Below are 18,318 nucleotides of genomic sequence, written 5' to 3'. Positions count from 1 at the left end.
TTTCTTAGAAGGAAGCCTCTGCTTACATCCTGAATGTTGACTAAACTGAAATTTGTTCATGTTGCCTTGTTTATTCCTCACAATGCTTTGTTCTTTTGATCCAGAAACAGAAAAGCTAGTACTAGAGGCAGGCAATGGACTGCCATCCTGGAAATTCAGTGACCAGCTTTTCCCCTGCGACGTGTGTGGGAAAGTCTTTGGCCGACAGCAGACGTTGTCCCGACATCTCTCGCTGCACACAGGTGAGTTGGCTTCACTGCTCTGCCTTCCCTGGTCTGGATCACCAGCTTCTCTATTATCAAGAAGCTGAGTTTCTCTAAAAGAATTATGACAGGAAGTGGTAGGAATGTTTTTATCAAATGGCTTGACCTCCTCAAGCCATTTGACCTGGCATGTTCAAACAAGGCCCCGGAAAGGGTTTTTTATTTGTATTGAAAGGACTCATAGAGTTCAAGTAGGACTGATGAGATAAGAAACATGTTTAGGCATATCCGGGTAAAATTCCTCAACTCTAAGGAATTTATTGCTCTTGTTGGCACAGGAGATGGGGCTGTACCCCATCTTATTGGGCTCATCTTAATTATAGGTAGGAGCAGGAGGGACACAGAGCACCTTGGTGGAGGAACAGTTACTATCTTTATTTACATGCAATAGTAGAGAAATATGGTTGATTCTGTGTGTTGGGAGAGGGGAAGCAAGCAAGTTAAAGAGTAAAGGAGGAGCCCGGGCAGGTTTTGCTCAGTGGTTAGAGTGTTGGCCTGAGGACTGAAGGGTCCTGGGTTCAATTCCAGTCAAGGGCACGTACTTCGGTTGCCGGCTCAATCCCTGGCCCTGGTCGGGGTTTATGCAGGAGGCAGCCAATCAATGTGTCTGTCTCACATCAATGTTTCTCTCTCTCTCTCCCTCTCTCTTTCTCTCTCTCTCTCCCCCTCACACTCTCTCTAAAAGGCAAGGGAAAAAATATCCCTGAGTGAGGATTAAAAAAAAAAAAAAATGACTAAAGGAGGAACACATGTTAACTTAATGCAGCAAAAATAAGTGAAGACAAAAAGAAATATGGAAAAATCAATTGTAAACATTAAACAAGGTGGAAATAATAATATGAAGTTTTCAATTTTACACTGAAGATCAGGCTTTTTAAAAGTTCAGATGTATTTTATTTATAGGAAATGCCAAACAAAATGATAAAGAAAATAAATAGGGGTTTTGCATATCACATGAAATGAAAAAGAAGGCAGGACAGGCAGTATTAACATGACAAGGTTAATTTTCTTTTTTATATATATTTTCAGTATTTTTAATCTTAAATAGTAAACCACTAGACAAAATTTAGTCATGTACTTAAGCACAAAGAAAACTAACATGTTCAAAAAAGTGGAGGTTTTACAGGCCAGATGCTCTGCGCATAATTACATGAAATTTAGAATAACCAAAGATCAATAAAATGTCCTGCCTAATCAGGTCAAAGAAAAGGAAGAAAATTAAATGCAAAGTATAGGCATCTAGAAGGAACGAAAAGGGGAACACTTCATACCTAGACCTGAACAAACAGCTACAGCTCTGCTCAAAGGACAATTCATAGACTTTAAATGTTTCAATTAGAAGAGAAGAAAGACAAAAAGGAACTTAGCACTCATCTTAGAGAACTAGTAAAAGAAAAAGAAAACCTAGGAAAAGAAAGACCACAAAATAGATAAATTTCTTTAACCTTGATTAAGAAAGGAAAAGGAAGCAAAAGTATTAAAAATTGGGACTGAAAAAAGGAGGCCTAATCATTAATGCTATTAAAGAATTATTGGGCCTGTCTGGGTGTGGCTCAGCGGTTGAGCATCAACCTAGGATCCAGGAGATCGAGGTTCGGTTTCCTGTCAGGACACATACCCAAGAGGCAGCCAATCAATGACTCTCTCATCATTGATGTTTCTACCTCTCTCTCCCTCTCCCTTCCTCTCCCTGAGATCAATAAAGACATATTTAAAAAAAAAAAAAAAAAATTATTGGAGAATAAGGGCAACTCCATGGTAAAAAGGAACAAAATGGAAGTGGGAGTGCTAAAAACCTAGATGACATAACTAATTTAAGCAAAACTTCCAAAATTGACCCAAGAGGGGAAGAAAAAAACTTAAGTAAATCAGTTATCAAAGAGAAATTTGGAAAGATGATGAAAGAGATTCATTCTATTGTTGATAAATGTGTCAAGTCCAGATTGGTTCTTTCAAACCTTTTGAGACTAGGAAATTCCAGTATTATCAAACCTTTCCAAATGATAGAAGGAAAAAAAAAGAAAGTTCGGCAATTCACTTTAATACCAAAATTAAAAACCTTGCTTAATAATACCAATGCAAAAATTCCAAAGAGAGGACCCTATTTTATCTGACCACAGGGCCCTTTCCCGAGTGCTGGGGACCACCTATAACAATAATGATGCCTGACTGTTGTACAAAAGCTCCTCTGTGCTCCTCCCTGTGAAGTAGATAAGACAGGCATTTTTCTTGTTGAAGGCAAGCTTGGTATTGCAAAGTAAGGACCTTAAGGATAGAAAACGAAGTCGTTCTAGCCTTCCACTACCCTCCACTCCCTCTGTCTGTACAGTGAAAGCAAAGGCTGCTCCTTTCACTTTAATTTGCTTGATTAACCAGATGAATTCAGGCGGCCACTCTGGAAACAGTCTGAAATACTGTCAGTTTTAGGAGAGAGTTTCCATTAAGGAATTAATCAAAATTTTTTACTTTATTTATGTAAAATGTAAATTTCCAATTCAATTATTTCACACGAGTCATTTTTTTATTCCTTTCATTTCATTTGTTTTTTATTTCTTGGCTGACCCAGGCCTGGAACTTAGGGAAAGTGATGGGGCTTCCTTTACACACCAGTCCTGTGAACCTACCCACACCTTACACACATGGAGGCGTGTACACACACACACACACACACACACACACACACACACACTAATATGCTTATATCTTGTCTTAGCCTGTGGGTGTCCAGGAAAAAACAGATGTTCCAATGGCCCTGGGACTTTCTTTTGTCTTTGGAAGTATTAGTATAGGAATGACCTGCTGGGTACAGACTTTTTAGATATTTACAATTCCAAGGTTTTATCTTTGTCCCCACTTGAAATGGGACTTGAACCCCCCCCTTTCCTGGATACCCTCAAGTGGTCTCTTGCACGATGTTGGGATTTCATTTCTGAGATCAGCTGGGGTTTTTTTCCTGCCCTTTCTCCCCCAGAGGAAAGAAAATACAAATGCCATTTGTGCCCCTACGCTGCTAAGTGTCGTGCGAACCTGAACCAGCACCTGACCGTCCACTCGGTGAAGCTGGTGAGTACGGACACTGAGGACATTGTCAGCGCCGTCACCTCTGAAGGCAGTGACGGGAAGAAGCACCCTTATTATTACAGGTGAGCTGCGGCTGGAGCCGGTAGTCCAGCCTTCCCAACATCCCTGCCCGCCTGCGAGGCAGATGTGACCAGGCACCTCTGCTCAGTGGACACGCTGACCTGCGTTTTCATAGCTGCTTGGCTTAGATGGAACCCTGCAGTTGCAATGACTCCTCTCCTGGCTTGGATGCCCTGGTAGAATGAATGGAAAGGAAAATGGCCTTAGAAGTGGCTCTCAGGGGTGGAGCTCCAGAAAGCAGCAGGGCTCTGGGGGTTACTAGCTTTTAGGTCTGGGCAGCTGGCAAGCTCCCACCTTTGTAACCGAGCACCTTGCTGCTTCCTGAGAAGTGTCCTAAGGAAAATAGACTAGGAAAAATAAACCTGAGAACCCTGAGGAAGGAGCCATGAAGGCAGAGCTTATTTTCCCTGAGTCGTGTTCTGTCCTTTAGTACCTGGAATTTTATGGTTTTCTCCCACTCCAGCCATAAATCAGTATTTGGTTTGGTTGCCATAAAACCCCAAGTTTCAGGCTTTCTACCAAATCTTGCCCATGAGAGAGGCCATATGGATTGGGAGAAACTTGCTTTTGCATGACATGTCTCCATGGATGGGCGGCTTCTATCGGGAATTGTCGCGGGCAGGAGTGCTGTCCAAGGACCTGTGTGTGCCCTCGTTGCCACACGGAGGTTTCCCGAGGCGGCGGGAGGCTCGCGGGTGTGCAGGGCTCTCCGAGCTGCTCCGTGTACCAGCCGCTCACATCTTGGCTGCACTGCATCCCGTTGCCCAGAGGAATCCGTTAGGAGACGTGCAGCATCTGGAATCTGTAATTTTTAATTAACTCTGTGATTATTTAGCATCATTATAGCATGTATGGGATTGTTACATTATGCGGGCACTAAATCTGTTTAGCACGGTGACGACTTCGGGGCTTCCCGGAATGCAGAAGGATTTCCCGATGCTAGCCGCCCGGTGGGGAGGGGAGTGCGCCCCGGTGCGTTTTCTGAGTGAACTGGGTGTGATGGGTGGCCCGCGCTTAGAATGTCACTCCTCTCTCCCCCCCTTCCTTCATCCTCTCACGTAGCTGTCACGTGTGTGGATTTGAGACCGAGCTCAACGTCCAGTTTGTCAGCCACATGTCCCTCCACGTGGACAAGGAGCAGTGGATGTTCTCCATCTGCTGTACTACCTGCGACTTCGTCACCATGGAGGAGGCAGAGATAAAGGCTCACATTGGCACCAAGCACACAGGTGACCATTCCTGGCGGCCCTTCTCTCCTCCATCTCCCTCCACCCCAGACTCCTGCCCACCTGGCAGAAGCATACTCATCCCCACGTGACACTGACATTCCCTCCCAGGGGAGGAAGACCTTCCCAAGGGAGCAAGGCCACGCTCCCCTGTGCACTGGCCGGGCTGAAACGCCCACACGCTGGGATGGCTGAGCGGTGCCGAGCTGTTTGCTTGTCATCATCATCATGGTAACAGCCTTTACGCTCTCCCAGTGCCCCGCGCTTGCACCTTGGCACCCTGGGTCCCATGTAAGCCTCATAACGACCCTCCGAGGTCAGTCCTGCTCTTATACTATAGAGGCTGAGAACTGAGGCTCCACAGAGGTGAGGGATTCTGTCCAAGATCAACAATAGGACATGACTCCAGAAACTCAGACCCGAACAGTTTTCATTCCAGAGCCTTCTCTCTGTATCACTGCTGCTCTGGCAGCCCCACCCAACCCTTGGCAAAGGCTGGACCTCTCTGTTTTGCTGGGCCAGGGCACTGCACACCCACCCCTGCAGGCTGTGCTCCTCGCGGGGCACTGCAGCCCCAACCCACTCCGTGATCACGAGTGACAGGTCTGTTCAGGGACAGAGAAAACCAGATTCCCCCGAATCATCCCAGTCACTCCCCCGGACCACGGCCAAGACTTTGCCAGTGCTCGCCTTTCATTTCAGACTCTTGCCATTCTGGTTAACTTCTTCCATTTAATGATGTTAACATTTTGACTTCGCCGTGCAATTATCCTCTCGCAAGTGATGGTTACAAATGACGCCGGCCAGGAGTCATTATGTGAGAATGAGGAGGAGCTCCTGTGTTTGCAGTGCTTACAAATTACAAGCTGAGGCTGCTGACTGCAGGCCTGGGTGCTGGGTCGGCCCCTCACATCATTGGCACTTTTAGGACTCAGGAAGGGAAATTTCCCTGACATTTGTGCTGACGATGTGCATGGCCGAGAAGGATCTCTCTGTGCTTTCCTGGCCGCTGTGGCTCCATGGTGCCAACAGCAATAAAAGCTTGTTTTTGTCAGTAAGTTGAGCAGCTCTGACTTGGAGGTCTGCAGAGAGCCATTCTGCTGAGTGAGAAGGTGCCATTTTTACAGTCGGTTGTCTGACCATAACCACATTAGCACCGTGGGCAGCAGGTGAGCTGGGAAACCCACGTTGAAGACAAATTAAATCCAGCATTTCTGGAGTGGCTAATGGAGGGAAAGGCCAGCCTCTCTCCCGTTTCCATGGGCTTTTCAGATACTCTTTTTTTTGTCTCTCTCTCTCTCTTTTCTGTTATATTCCATTCTTCTAACCTTCTCCACCCCAAAGTATGCCTAAACCCAGCCCAGACCTTTTCTCCTCCCTTTCCACTGCACAGCCCCCTCCACCGCCACCCTACCTCAAGAAAACCGTAGAAACCACAATGGCTGGAAAGAACTTGGACTATGAATCTCCAATTTTGTGAGTCCTGTTCTCTAATTTGATTTACCTGTCACAGGAACAGGCACCCTTTATTCCAGTGCCCTAGGGAATCTGCAGTGCTCTCTGGTTGCCTAAATGAAGTTGTGATCTACAGGATGAGCTTTCATCAACAGAACATTTTTATTTGGTCATCCACAGGCCTCGCGTGCTTCCTCACGCTTCCTTACAGGCCACTCTCACCCAAGGCACGCTTGGGAATGGGGTGCTGAGCGGCCTCTGTTTAGGTGTTTCTGCGTGACCCCTCCTCGCTCTCTTTCTCCCACTCCCAGCTCCTTGTCCCTGCAGAGAACATCAGCAAGGGGAAAATATTCCCTCTGGTGCTGTGACTTCCTCAATGTAAATTTTGCTGCCATTTTTAAATGCTGCGATAATGGCATTTAGAAATTTGAATGGCTATTTGGAATATACAACCATCAATACTTTACCTCACACTGACACCAAAATAACTTACACAGTCCTTGTTTACAGTCTGCCCTAGAAAGGCTTGAAGAAAATAGAATAGAATATTCATCAAACACAATGAAGGAGGTTTGTAAAAGCTTAAGGGCTAACAAGAAATCACAAAGGAAAGGAATCAAGACATGTGACACATGAAAATTCCTCTTTTTGCAAAAGAAAGTAAGAAGAGAAGGAAAACCAAAAAAACCAAAAAACACCACATTCTGAAAATGTGTTTGTAAAAATGACAAAAAGCTAATATATTTATATAGAAAGTTTATATAAACTGATAAGAAACACTTTAGGTCTCTAGTTGAAGATTTTGGAAAGAACATGACCAGTCAATTCACAGTAAAAGAAATAAAAGCTAATTGCTTAACATAAGGAAAAAATGTTCAACCTCACGGAGCAAAATAAAACTCAAGAGTGGCTTATGTTAACCTATTAAGTTAAGGGCACCTTTTATACTGTTTTCCACTGTTGCCGGGCGCTGCTGGTACTCTTGTGCCTATGGCCCTGCAAAGTTACAGAACTTAGGGAAACTACTTAGGTATATATGCGCAGGGGCTTCAGAATGTAATGCTCTGCAACGCAGTAATCCCACTTCTGGGGACTTATCTGTAGGGAAGAAAATCAACCAGCAGAATATTAATTTTTAATTTAATGTTAAGGAAATATTTAAGTAGAGTAGGATAAGTCCACTCCTTGGATCTGCAGCACAGTCTCCCTGTATTTTCTACCCTAACATAAAACTGTGAGGTTTCATTGAATTGGTTTGTGGAGAATTGATGTCCTAACAATATTGAGTCTCCTGAACCATGAATTTTATATGTCTCCAGTTATTTGGGGTTTATAAAGTACATCTTTAATTTACCACAGTGTACCATACCACCTCACACGTAGTGTAAGACCTCACAATAGCATACTTCCATTTCTCTCCCTCCAGCCGCTATGTTATTGTTCTCATATATGTATGTGTTATAAACCTTACATTATTACTGTTTTTTTAAAACAAAATTCATTTTACTACTTTTTAAAGAGATTTAAATCATCAGAAAAACTCACACATTTACCCATGTGGTTGTCATTTCCAGTTCTCTTCATTCTTTTATGTAGATCCATTTTTACATTGGGTGTCATTTTCCTTCTGCCTGAAGAATTTCTTTTAACATTTCTTGTAATTCAAGTCTTCTGGTGATGAATTCTTTCAACTTTTTTACATCAGTTTTTGGGGGGTTTTTTGCCTTTTTTTGTGAAATACCTTTTCATAGTTGTTTCAGTACTTTAAAGATGTTTTTCCACTACTTCTCAGTTGCATTGTTTTCAGTAAGAAATCTATTGTCATTCTTAGTTTTGCTCCTCTGCACATCTTAAATCTTGTCTGGCTGCTTTTAGGACTTTTTCTTTATCACTGGTTTTGAGTAATTTAATTATGATGTCCCTTGTATAGATTTCTTTGTCTTTCATATGCTCGGGACTCATTATGCTACTTGGATCAATGGATGTACGATGTTCCTCAAATTTGGAAAGTTTTTGGCCTTTCCAAGTGTTTTTTCTGCTCTCCCTACCAGTTAAACTTACACTAAGTTTCCTGAAGGCATTCCACAGTTCACCGATGCTCTTTATCTTTTTGTGATTCTTTTCTCTCTGTTTCATCTCAGATAATTTCTATTGCTATTATCTTCAGGTTCACTAATCTTTTCCTCTGCTGTGTCTAAGTTGCTATTGATCCCATCCAGTATATTTTTCATCTCAGACACTGTAATTTTCATCTCTAGAAATTTGATTTGGATTTTTTTTTTTTATCTTCCATCATTGCTTCTCTGCCTTTTGGATAAGATCAAGTGTACATATTCCATCTCTCTACTTAACTTTTTGAACATATGGAATACAGTTATATTACTGTGCTTAGATCTTTGTCTGTAAATTCCAACAACTGGGTTAGTTTTCATTGGTTGTTATTTTCCCCATTTGGGTTGTGTTTTCTTGTTTCTTTGCATGCCTGAGAGCCTTTATTTGGGTGTCAGACATTGTGATTTTACCTTATTAAGTGCCAGATATTTTATATTCCTATAAATATTCTTGACCAGGTAATTACTTGGAAACTTTGATCCTCTTGAGTCTTGCTTTTATGACTTGTCAGACAGCTCTGGAGCATTACTCCATCTAGGGCAAATTATAAGTTTTTTCCAGTGTGGCTGGTGGAAACAGGCGCTGTTCTCTAAGCCTTTCAGATGGCTTGATTTCCCTCCAACACATGCTCTGACCCATACTCTGCTGAATATTCACAGGAGACCCTCTGCAGGTCTCTGAGTTCTTCCTTTCTGGTACTCTGTCCTGCAAGGTCCAACCATGTGGATCTCCCAGACCCTCAGCTCTATCTCCTCAAATCAGCAGATCTGTCGGACTCCACCTCTATACCCCCTCCCTACACTGCAGCCTGGAAGGTCTCTCAAAACAGGATGTAGGGCAATTTTTTCCTACCTCTCAGGGATCATTCTTCTTCATTGCCTGATGTCCAATATTGTGAAAACTATTGTTTGATATGTTTTGTCTGTGTGTTTGTTTTCTTTTAGTTGTTTCAGTAGCAATGGTAAATTCCATCTCTGATACATATCTTGAATGGAAGCAAAAGTCTACTGACACTAGATTTTAATGATCTATTGACTGTTTACTCCTGTCTTTGAGGAAGAATTCAGTGAGCTGATGAAGAACATGGGTCAGACCAACTGACCAACCTCATTTGCCTCCCTTCCCTCATCTGTAAAATGAGGGCAATAATAATAATTGTACCTCAGCAGGCTTTTTGAGAGAATAAAATGAGACAAAGCATTTAAAGCATGACTCAGTATCTGGAACTCGGTAATGTTTTCAATACAACTTTGCTATTATTGTCATTTTATTTTAAGTATTACAAGACCTCCATAAACACTCCTCAAATGAATGAGAGCCTGCTCTTGGCCCCAGGTACCATGAGGGTCATCACCATAGATGACTGGAACCCCAGTGGGTGTACTGGAGGAGGGAGACCTCAGCTTGTGTTCCCTGGGTGATGATGTAGCCATGAGACACATCCCAACTGCTATTATTCTAGGGTTTACATCTCCTAAGTAACAGACTTGGGTTTTATTATTTTTTTAGGGGAAGACAGGAAGACCCCGAGTGAATCAAATAGCCCCTCATCATCCTCCCTCTCAGCTCTAAGTGATTCAGCCAACAGCAAGGACGACTCAGACAGCTCCCAGAAAAACAAGAGCGGGAACAACCTGCTGGTCATCTCTGTCATGCCCGGGAGCCAGCCCTCACTGAATAGTGAAGAAAAGCCAGAGAAAGGTAAGAGAGGAGGCGGGTGTCCTGCTTAACCCTCCCCACTCTGGAAGAATGACCCCTTGTCAGGGGTGATGTTGGAAATAGATATTAGGTCCAAGAACATTCCTTTTGTCTTGATTTGCACCCAAAATGGGATGGAAGGATGGGGAGTGTGACACTGACTCCAAAGCTTCAACGTCTTTTAGCGCAGAGATGCAGAGAACAGCATCTGGAAGGGCATAAATGGGGGGGAGGGGTGAAGAAAGAGGATCTTGGCCTTGCTCCTGCCTTCCTGTCCCTCTGCCCCATGCACCTGTACACCCAGCTTCGGTCCTTCCAGGGTTCGAATGCGTTTTTTGCAACTTTGTCTGCAAGACGAAGAACATGTTTGAGCGCCATCTGCAGATACACCTCATCACCCGGATGTTTGAGTGTGACGTGTGCCACAAGTTCATGAAGACCCCCGAACAGCTGCTGGAGCATAAGAAATGCCACACTGTCCCCACCGGTGGGCTCAAGTAAGGAAAGCAAGTACAGAACCTTTTACTGTGTTGTTATTAAACACCCTCTCCCCATCCTTACCCCACCCCCTCCCCTGAAGGTTTTGGGGTCATGGAGAGGGAGAGCCTGGCATGAGGGGCATTAGGCAGGCACCTCTGCCGCCTTCACCTGGATATGAATTAGACCTGACCTCAAGGGGGTCAGCAGACATCAGCAGGAGAATCTATTGTACAAACAACTCAGGACTCCAGGCCAGCAGGAAGGCATGTTGAGGCATCTGAGCACGCAGGGGTGGACTCACCCTATGCTGCTTGAGTTTTATTCAGACTTGATGCTAACGGACTTGGGTTAGTGTCCCCCAGTGTAAATCATTACACTGTCACTGCACTTCACCATCTCTGTTTTTTTAGGTGATTTGCCACATATCTTTTAAATAAGCATTATAACCACTTCATCCACACCCCACCCCAAATACTGGAACCTTGCCGGTTTGAACAGGCAGGAGGCGGCGTTTTCCATGCAAGGCCCATGTGCCTCTTGTATTCCTGCAGACGTGCCGTATGCCTTCCCAGACACTGGAATTGGGATCTCCCTACTGAGAGCTGACGTTTTCAGTCGCAGATTCACAAATTCCTCCCCACAAAGACCTAGACAGTTAGCATCATAATTAACCAATATTTGCAGGAAGCCCTCCGGTCTGAAGTGAGACTAATCAGTTATTATCCAGTGCACTGTGCGTCTGGCTTGATTAGGTGCTGGAGGGCAAACAAGGAATAAAACTGAATTTCCACCCTCAGGAAGTATATGTCCTGCCCTGACCAGAATTTAATCATCCCCGTGATTCCGTAATCAGGGCCCCTGTTCACAAGGCACTTATGGTCTAGGAAAGAGAAAGAATCCTATGTCATTGGGCACAGAGACACACAATTTTCAAGGCAGAATTGTTCATGTTTAGCTGAAATGATTGTGTAATTTAAATGAATGAAAAATTACATTTTACTTAATACAAGGAGAGAAAACCTTGTCTTAATACATTTTGACCTTTGAAACTCACAGCTTGACAGAGGGGTGGTGTGACTCTCCCCAGTGGGTGTGGGATGGAGAGACCCAGGACCCAGGGAGTCAAGTGTTGGCAGCATTGTGCAGGCTTGTCTCCCCCGGCTCCTGCCTGGTCAGGAGGGGACCCTCCTCAAAATACTGCCCAAACAGTATTTTTGGGCAGACTCTGGGAGCAGCCCCTACTGTGGAATTCCACTTTCTTTCAGTCTTGGGGGTGCTTAGGTGGGTGGGGGAGGGGAGGTCTCCAGGGATGGAGGAGGGGCGGTTATAATCCAAGACAACCAGTAAATGGGAATTTGATTCGGTTTGTCCCCACTGTCCCTTTCTAAATACTTGTGCACTCTTTTTATAAAGCAAAGCCATGTATTTCTGTGGTTGGACTAGAGCCCATTGCCCTCCCCGATAGCCCAGTCACAGCCATGAACTGCGGCCTGGCCAGTAGTGGCCCTGCCGGTTAGCCTTTCCTCGGGGACCCAAGGGGTCCCAGGCCTCCGAGCCACTGGGGAGAATGCACAGTGAACGCTGATGCTTTTGCGGTACAGACACTTCCCGTGCGGTGCTAACGGTCCCCTGTGTAATAGTTTATGTTCTAGGATGACCAAGTAGAAGAATACTTTGAAAAAATTGATAATGCCTTCTGGCTATACAGTGAGTCTTTGTTTTGTTTTTTTTTGTTTTGTTTTGTTTTGTTTTCCCTTTGCCATATTGGAGAATTAATTTGCCTGGGAGAGTGCCGTGACGATAAATAACGGGACCCTGCTACACCCTTAGCACTTTCCCTGAGCAGCAAAAGAAAGATTGAGCTGTGGGTCACAGAAACGTCCTTAAAGTGAAACAGACTGCCGATGTCTCAATTGCTTTTCTGTGATGGAACTGCTTGTGCTCTATATCCTGTTCATAATGCAGATCAAATAAGATTATACTATTATTTTTCTTTTGCCGTAGCTCAGGACAGTGGTGAGTTTCAGACTCCTCTAGGTAAGGCCCAGCTTGGCGTAGGGGTTGTGTGTGCACCTGACCTGGGAATGGGCTTTTATTTCTCTCGTGTGCACTCTTCTGTGAGCTGAGGTTCCAAGGCTAACGGCGAGCTTGGCGCTGAGGAGCAGTGCACGGTGCACTTGGTTGTGTTGGGCTCTGCTGAACACCTCTCCAAACCCTCAGAGCACACCTCACTCCTGGGCCCTGCCCTGCGGGTGCCCAGCCAGAGCTGAGGCAGCCACTTTTGCATTTGCATTCTGTTTGTAAAGAGAGCAAACACGCTACAGCTATCATATCAGCCACTGACTCGGGCCCGGCAGCTTCTCAAAGAGCAGAATTTGTAAACATGCCCTCACGGCTCCTCCTGGCCCCTCTGGACAGCCAGGAGGCTTGCGGGGATCGTAGCCTCATGGAGAAACTGAGCCACGGAGAGGCCCAGGCTTTGGCCCAGGCCATATCCAGCTAGAGCCCAGTAAGGTGACGGAGCTGGGACCAGAATCTGCCTAAATTACGTGTAGAAACCAGTCCAGCAATAACGCAGTGCGTAGCATGTGCCGAGCACTTACCAAGCACTGTACAGAATGCAGAAGAAATGTAAGCTATGGTCCTGCCCACCGAGCATTATGATGTCGTAATATATGAATAATGTCTTCAAGCTCCAGAGAGTAGGTGTCACCCCCAGTCCTTACCCCTCACTAGGAGACAGTTGGGGGGGGTGTCCTTCCATGCCCCTGTCCTGGTTCTCACCTTCCTTCCCTGGTGGAGAAGCAGCTGTAGGAGACAGGTACTACGAGTACAGACCCATGTACACACACACACTCTCACGACACACACAGGCCTTCTCATCCTAACAACCTTTCATAAGCACGATTCTGACCCTACGACTTTCTGTTTGCTGGAGGTAGCTTTCCCCCTGTAAGCTGTTCTTTAAAACTCTTAGCCTTTCTGCGTGTGCTTGGTGTGGTGCATGAAACGTCGATTCTTTGTGTTGCTCCCATCTAGAGGGGAGGTCGTGAGGTTTAGACCTCTGCTGTGTCCGGTGGGGGGTGGGGAGGGCTCCGAGGGGGGCGGGGAGGGTGGAGGGGGAGCCACAGCTCGTGTAATTCTCATCCTTTCTCTGCTCCCCTTCCTGAGGGTTGGTGTTTGCTGCTCCCGCCAGGAGACCCAGAGTAGGCTGAGCACACCTCCTCGGAGCTAGCTCCTCCCCAGTGGGGACAGCTCTGTCTGCAGAGAGAGCCCAAGAGGGTCGTCTTAACCCCCAGAGAGGCAGCAGGGCTGGGCTGGGCAGGGGCAGCCAGGCCTCAGGGTTTGCAGGGTGGCCGGTGAGGAGGGGAGCAGCAGGGCCACGGCAGAACCTGTCTGGCTGACCCTCCCTGTCGTTGCTTCCCCCGGCAGGTGCCCATTCTGCATTTATTCCACCAACCGCCCCGCTGCCATGGAGTGCCACCTCAAGACCCACTACAAGATGGAGTATAAGTGCCGGATCTGCCAGACGGTGAAGGCCAACCAGCTGGAGCTGGAGACGCACACCCGGGAGCATCGCCTCGGCAACCACTACAAGTGCGACCAGTGCGGCTACCTGTCCAAGACCGCCAACAAGCTCATCGAGCACGTGCGCGTCCACACCGGGGAGCGGCCCTTCCACTGTGACCAGTGCAGCTACAGCTGCAAACGCAAGGACAATCTCAACCTGCACAAGAAGCTGAAGCACGCCCCACGCCAGACCTTCAGCTGCGAAGAGTGCCTGTTCAAGACCACACACCCCTTCGTCTTCAGCCGCCACGTCAAGAAGCACCAGAGTGGGGACTGCCCCGAGGAGGACAAGAAGGGCCTGTGTCCGGCCCCCAAGAAACCGGGCGGCCCCGGGGCCCCGCTCCTCGTCGTCGGGAGCTCCCGGAATCTCTTGTCTCCCCTGTCGGTCATGTCCGCCTCCCAGGCTCTGCAGACCGTGGCCCTGTCCGCTGCCCACGGCAGCAGCTCAGAGCCCAACCTGGCACTCAAGGCTCTGGCCTTCAACGGCTCCCCTTTGCGCTTTGACAAGTACCGGAACTCAGATTTTGCCCATCTCATTCCCTTGACAATGTTATACCCCAAGAACCACTTGGATCTCACATTCCACCCTCCCCGACCTCAGACTGCACCTCCCAGCATCCCCTCGCCCAAACACTCCTTCCTCGCCTATCTCGGACTGAGAGAAAGAGCAGAGACTGTCTGAGGGCAGCCACGTTCTGTACCAAAAACAAAGTGACAGAGACAAAAACATAAACCCACAAAACTTAAACACAACCCCAGCAGGTGTATGTTGCTGCAAAACCTACAGACCCCCGCGGGTCTGAACCACGTGTACTGTATATCTTTAGTAAGGAATAGAGAATTGGCTCTGTGTGTATACCTATTGCATTGACCTGAAAGCTGCTTTATCCAATCTTCAGAGAGGTGACCTACTGCGTGCATCTACCTTCAGAGGCATGCCTCCCCAGCCGCCCACGCCCACTCTTGGCCCTGCTCCGTACTCCTATTGAAAGGAATTTTTGTCTTGTTAAACCCTAAAGAGAGTGTCCTTAATAGCAATCAGCACTTGGAAGCTTATATATTGGTGCATTTTTGTTTTCTGTTGGGTGAATGGGGTGTGTGGATCCTGAAAGAGAAAGCCGTGTGTCGTGCGCCCTGAGGTTTCTATCGCACATTCTTTGTACTGGCTTCTTTCACTGCGATGAACGTGCTTTTTTCCCTCCTGGGTTGTTCGTCCACCGCAGTCTGTCCCTGAGCCCCTTCATCACCTTCCCCTATTTTACGGCTACAGAGTGGTGGGGCCTGGTGCGTGGTCGATGAGAGAACGGTAGACGCCCGCGGTGCTGCTGGAGATTTCCGACAGAGCTGGGGACCTTGCGCTTGGATCTCCTCTGGTTATGAAAACTTGGGGCAGCAAGAGTCCCATCTGGAAGAAATGTCCTGCAGCACTGCAACCAACATCACGAAACTCAAGTGTGTTGTGTGTGTGTGTGTCCATACGTACACCATGTGTGTGGGACACACGCAGTGCATCATTTTTTTAAGGGCAGATTATATATATATATATGATGTATTAATTCAGTGATTACCATTTGTTTGCAGGAAAAAAAAAATAGTGTGAGTGAAAAATTTTATGGTTGATAAATCCAGCCGAGGAGATTAAAAGGGGTTTGGATCAATTCTGGGTATAAATGCTCAGACTAAAAAAAAAAAAAAAAAAAGAAACGGCAGTTTTGCACAGGGCTTTGGTCTTGCACTAGTTTTTGTTTCTCATCTGCAAAAAAAAAAAAAAAAAAATTAAGATGAAAGGAAGAAGGTGTACCTTTTATATGGAACGAGTAGACTGTATGTTTGAAAGTTCTGTCACAACCTCGTTGACATATAACCACCCAAAAACAAGGTGCTGTTTAGTCCTACGGTTCCGTTTATGCCCCTGAGAAGCATCCGTGTTCGCAGGTCATCTGGCTCTAGCGGTATTCTCCACGTAATAACCCTGTATCCCGTTTTGTTAACGCCTGGTAGATGTAACCTGCTAGGAGGCTAACTTTATACGTATTTAAAGCTCTTATTTTGTGGTCATTAAAATGGCAACTTATGTGCAGCACTTTATGGCAGCAAGAAGCAGATGTGATTGGTAGTGTAGCCCTTGGCTCGTCTTGAAAAGTGATGGGTGATTTAATAAGAAGGAAAGGAAAAGAATCTTTGTCGGAATATGTTCATTGCTTGTATTTTTAAGACAGCAGAATTTCCTGTCTGAAACGGGCTCAAAGAGCAGGAAGAATTGCGCTTTGTATCATAATAATGGGAAGTTTGGGATATAAAAGTCTATATATTATTTATCTATTGAAGAGCTGGTGTGCAGGAGGAATGCTTCTTACTGCGTTGCTATTTTCCATCAGGTGTTATCCTGGAGTTGGGATGTTTTCTTTTTCGTCCGTTTCACCAGGGGAAAATAAAAGCATCCCCGATTTTCTTCCTAGTCAGCTTGCTCACTGACAGCCCCCTCGAAAGTGGTGCAGTTGAACAGGAAGCCAGAAGCCTGTAGGGTCTGTCCACACCATGGCTCCCCCCCATTCACACACCCACCCTTCTCCCCCAGACCTGGCAGGTCTGCTACACTTCCCTCTGCCAGTCACCGGCCCTGGCAAACCTGTTTACACTACGGAGATGCCCCGGGGCAGGGAGGCTGAGCCGGCTGGGGCAGGAAGCTGCGCGGTCGGTCATCCTCCGGCAGGCATTCGCCCTTGGCCTGTGTGAAACGCCCATCAACCTCGCCATGTCACCGTCTCAGTAAAAGACACTATAGACAAGTAGAATACACTCCGAGAATACCGGGCTAATGGGTGGATTGGTTGTTTTTTTTGTTTTTTTAAGTTATGTCTTTATCCCCATATAATGGAGAATGTGCCACTTGGCTAATAATGTGCTTTCAAAACTCCAAGTTCAGTGATGACAGGAAAGAGGGCCACAGGGACCCCCCAGAGGCTGGCAGGAAAGGTGAATCACACGTGAGCACCGGCAGGTTAAAAACCTGGAAGGGTAGCCCGGGACTGCAGCTTTTACAGCATGCTGCTTGTGCAATACGAGGTCCTAGGCTGAACCCTGCGCGAGGAGAGACGGAGAGGGCCGTTGGAAGGAGACCCTTACCATTCAAATGCCATGCATTTCACTGCTCGCCACTGAACTTGTATTTGAATGACTTCGTTATGCTTAATGTAATTGGGCAACTTTTTTAGCACTTTGGAAAGAGTCATCAATCTTTCTGGTAAATTATAAAAGTTTTCTGAGTGAGAAAAGGTGTGTTTGGAGTTTGTTTGACTTTTTATATTATTATTATTGTTGTTATTAATAAAGAAAAAATCTACAGCATTTTTCAGACTCCACTGAGATAATATGTACCCCTGAATTTGGTTTGCAGTTTGATACTCAGGGAAGGATTATTCCATAGATATCCTTTCCGTGTAAAACACTAACGTCTTTGAGAGATTCACCTGCCAACTAACTCCCACTGTTCTCACTATGCATTCTTCGATGAAAGCGAGCTTATTTTTCCATAGAGTACTGCAGTTAGTGTTCTCAGCACTTTCCTTCTTCTCTCCTTTTTTTAACCCCTCATATTATGTTCAGATGATCATACTATCAAGGTTTGTGTACATTACTGAAAATTTGTATTGTATAAAGCTTTTTGCATTACAAGGCTGTACAGGGTCATTTTGACAGTAACTGGTATATTCCTTTGCATCTTATGTTGCATTGCCAATTTCTAGTGTATCCAGTTTGGAAGTATAATATACTCTAATTAAAAAAAAAAAAAAGGTTGGCTATACTCTTGTTTCTTTTTCTTTCTTGGTTGCCATCCTTGACTACTCGTTAGTCTCAAGGTTTGGTTTGTCTTGCACTGTTCTGATTTTTACTACTTTTCAGTGTAATTTTAAATGAGTGTCGGAAATACCCACGACTAGCTATAACCATTGCAAAATGCAAGTTTTGAACAGCCATGGTTCTAATGCAAACTGTTATTATGTAAGTCATTAGTAGCCATTAGGGTGAGAGCATGGCCATCATTCAGTACAATTGCAGGCCAGCTCCTTCCTGAAATTACTTAGTGACATTTAAAAGTGTTCACCAGCCTTACCCTCGCCTGCTTAACATCATTTTATTGACCCCGTGGCCAGAGGGGCGGGGCATGGGGGACAGATGAATAATTCCATTTATCTTAATGAAGTTTGGCAACTATGAGGTTTTAATGAGGGGGAAATGGTACGCTTTGAAAGCTAAATGATAATCCACCCAAATGCAAGTAACAGTTCTTCAGAGGAAGGAAGGTGCCAGAGAAAGAAACTGAGGACAACAGAAATAGATAAAATGCAATCATTTTCTAAGTTAAAACAATC

General features: G+C 45.7%; 1 protein-coding gene across 8 annotated transcripts in view; it reads left to right on the top strand.

Annotated features, from left to right (window-relative positions):
• ZNF827 (zinc finger protein 827) overlaps positions 1 to 17,743 on the top strand; it is a 151,350-nt gene extending 133,607 nt beyond the window's left edge. Inside the window, exons 9-15 of one of the 8 annotated variants that reach the window (XM_081136693.1) lie at positions 105 to 242; positions 3,235 to 3,406; positions 4,467 to 4,633; positions 9,707 to 9,898; positions 10,215 to 10,392; positions 12,380 to 12,412; positions 13,808 to 17,743. In XM_081136693.1, the coding sequence (XP_080992819.1) occupies positions 105 to 242; positions 3,235 to 3,406; positions 4,467 to 4,633; positions 9,707 to 9,898; positions 10,215 to 10,392; positions 12,380 to 12,395 (863 nt within the window). In that variant the 3' untranslated portion in view covers positions 12,396 to 12,412; positions 13,808 to 17,743. Of the gene's footprint in view, positions 1 to 104; positions 243 to 3,234; positions 3,407 to 4,466; positions 4,634 to 9,706; positions 9,899 to 10,199; positions 10,406 to 12,015; positions 12,083 to 12,379; positions 12,413 to 13,807 lie in introns of those variants that run through there. The other 7 variants (XM_081136690.1, XM_081136689.1, XM_081136688.1 and 4 more) reach the window with 7 other exon arrangements.
• Positions 17,744 to 18,318: the final 575 nt, after the last annotated feature.

This window comes from Miniopterus schreibersii (assembly GCF_964146895.1).
Source record: "Miniopterus schreibersii genome assembly, chromosome: 4".
Lineage (NCBI taxonomy): Eukaryota > Metazoa > Chordata > Mammalia > Chiroptera > Miniopteridae > Miniopterus > Miniopterus schreibersii.
This window is presented reverse-complemented; position numbering and strand designations above follow the sequence as displayed.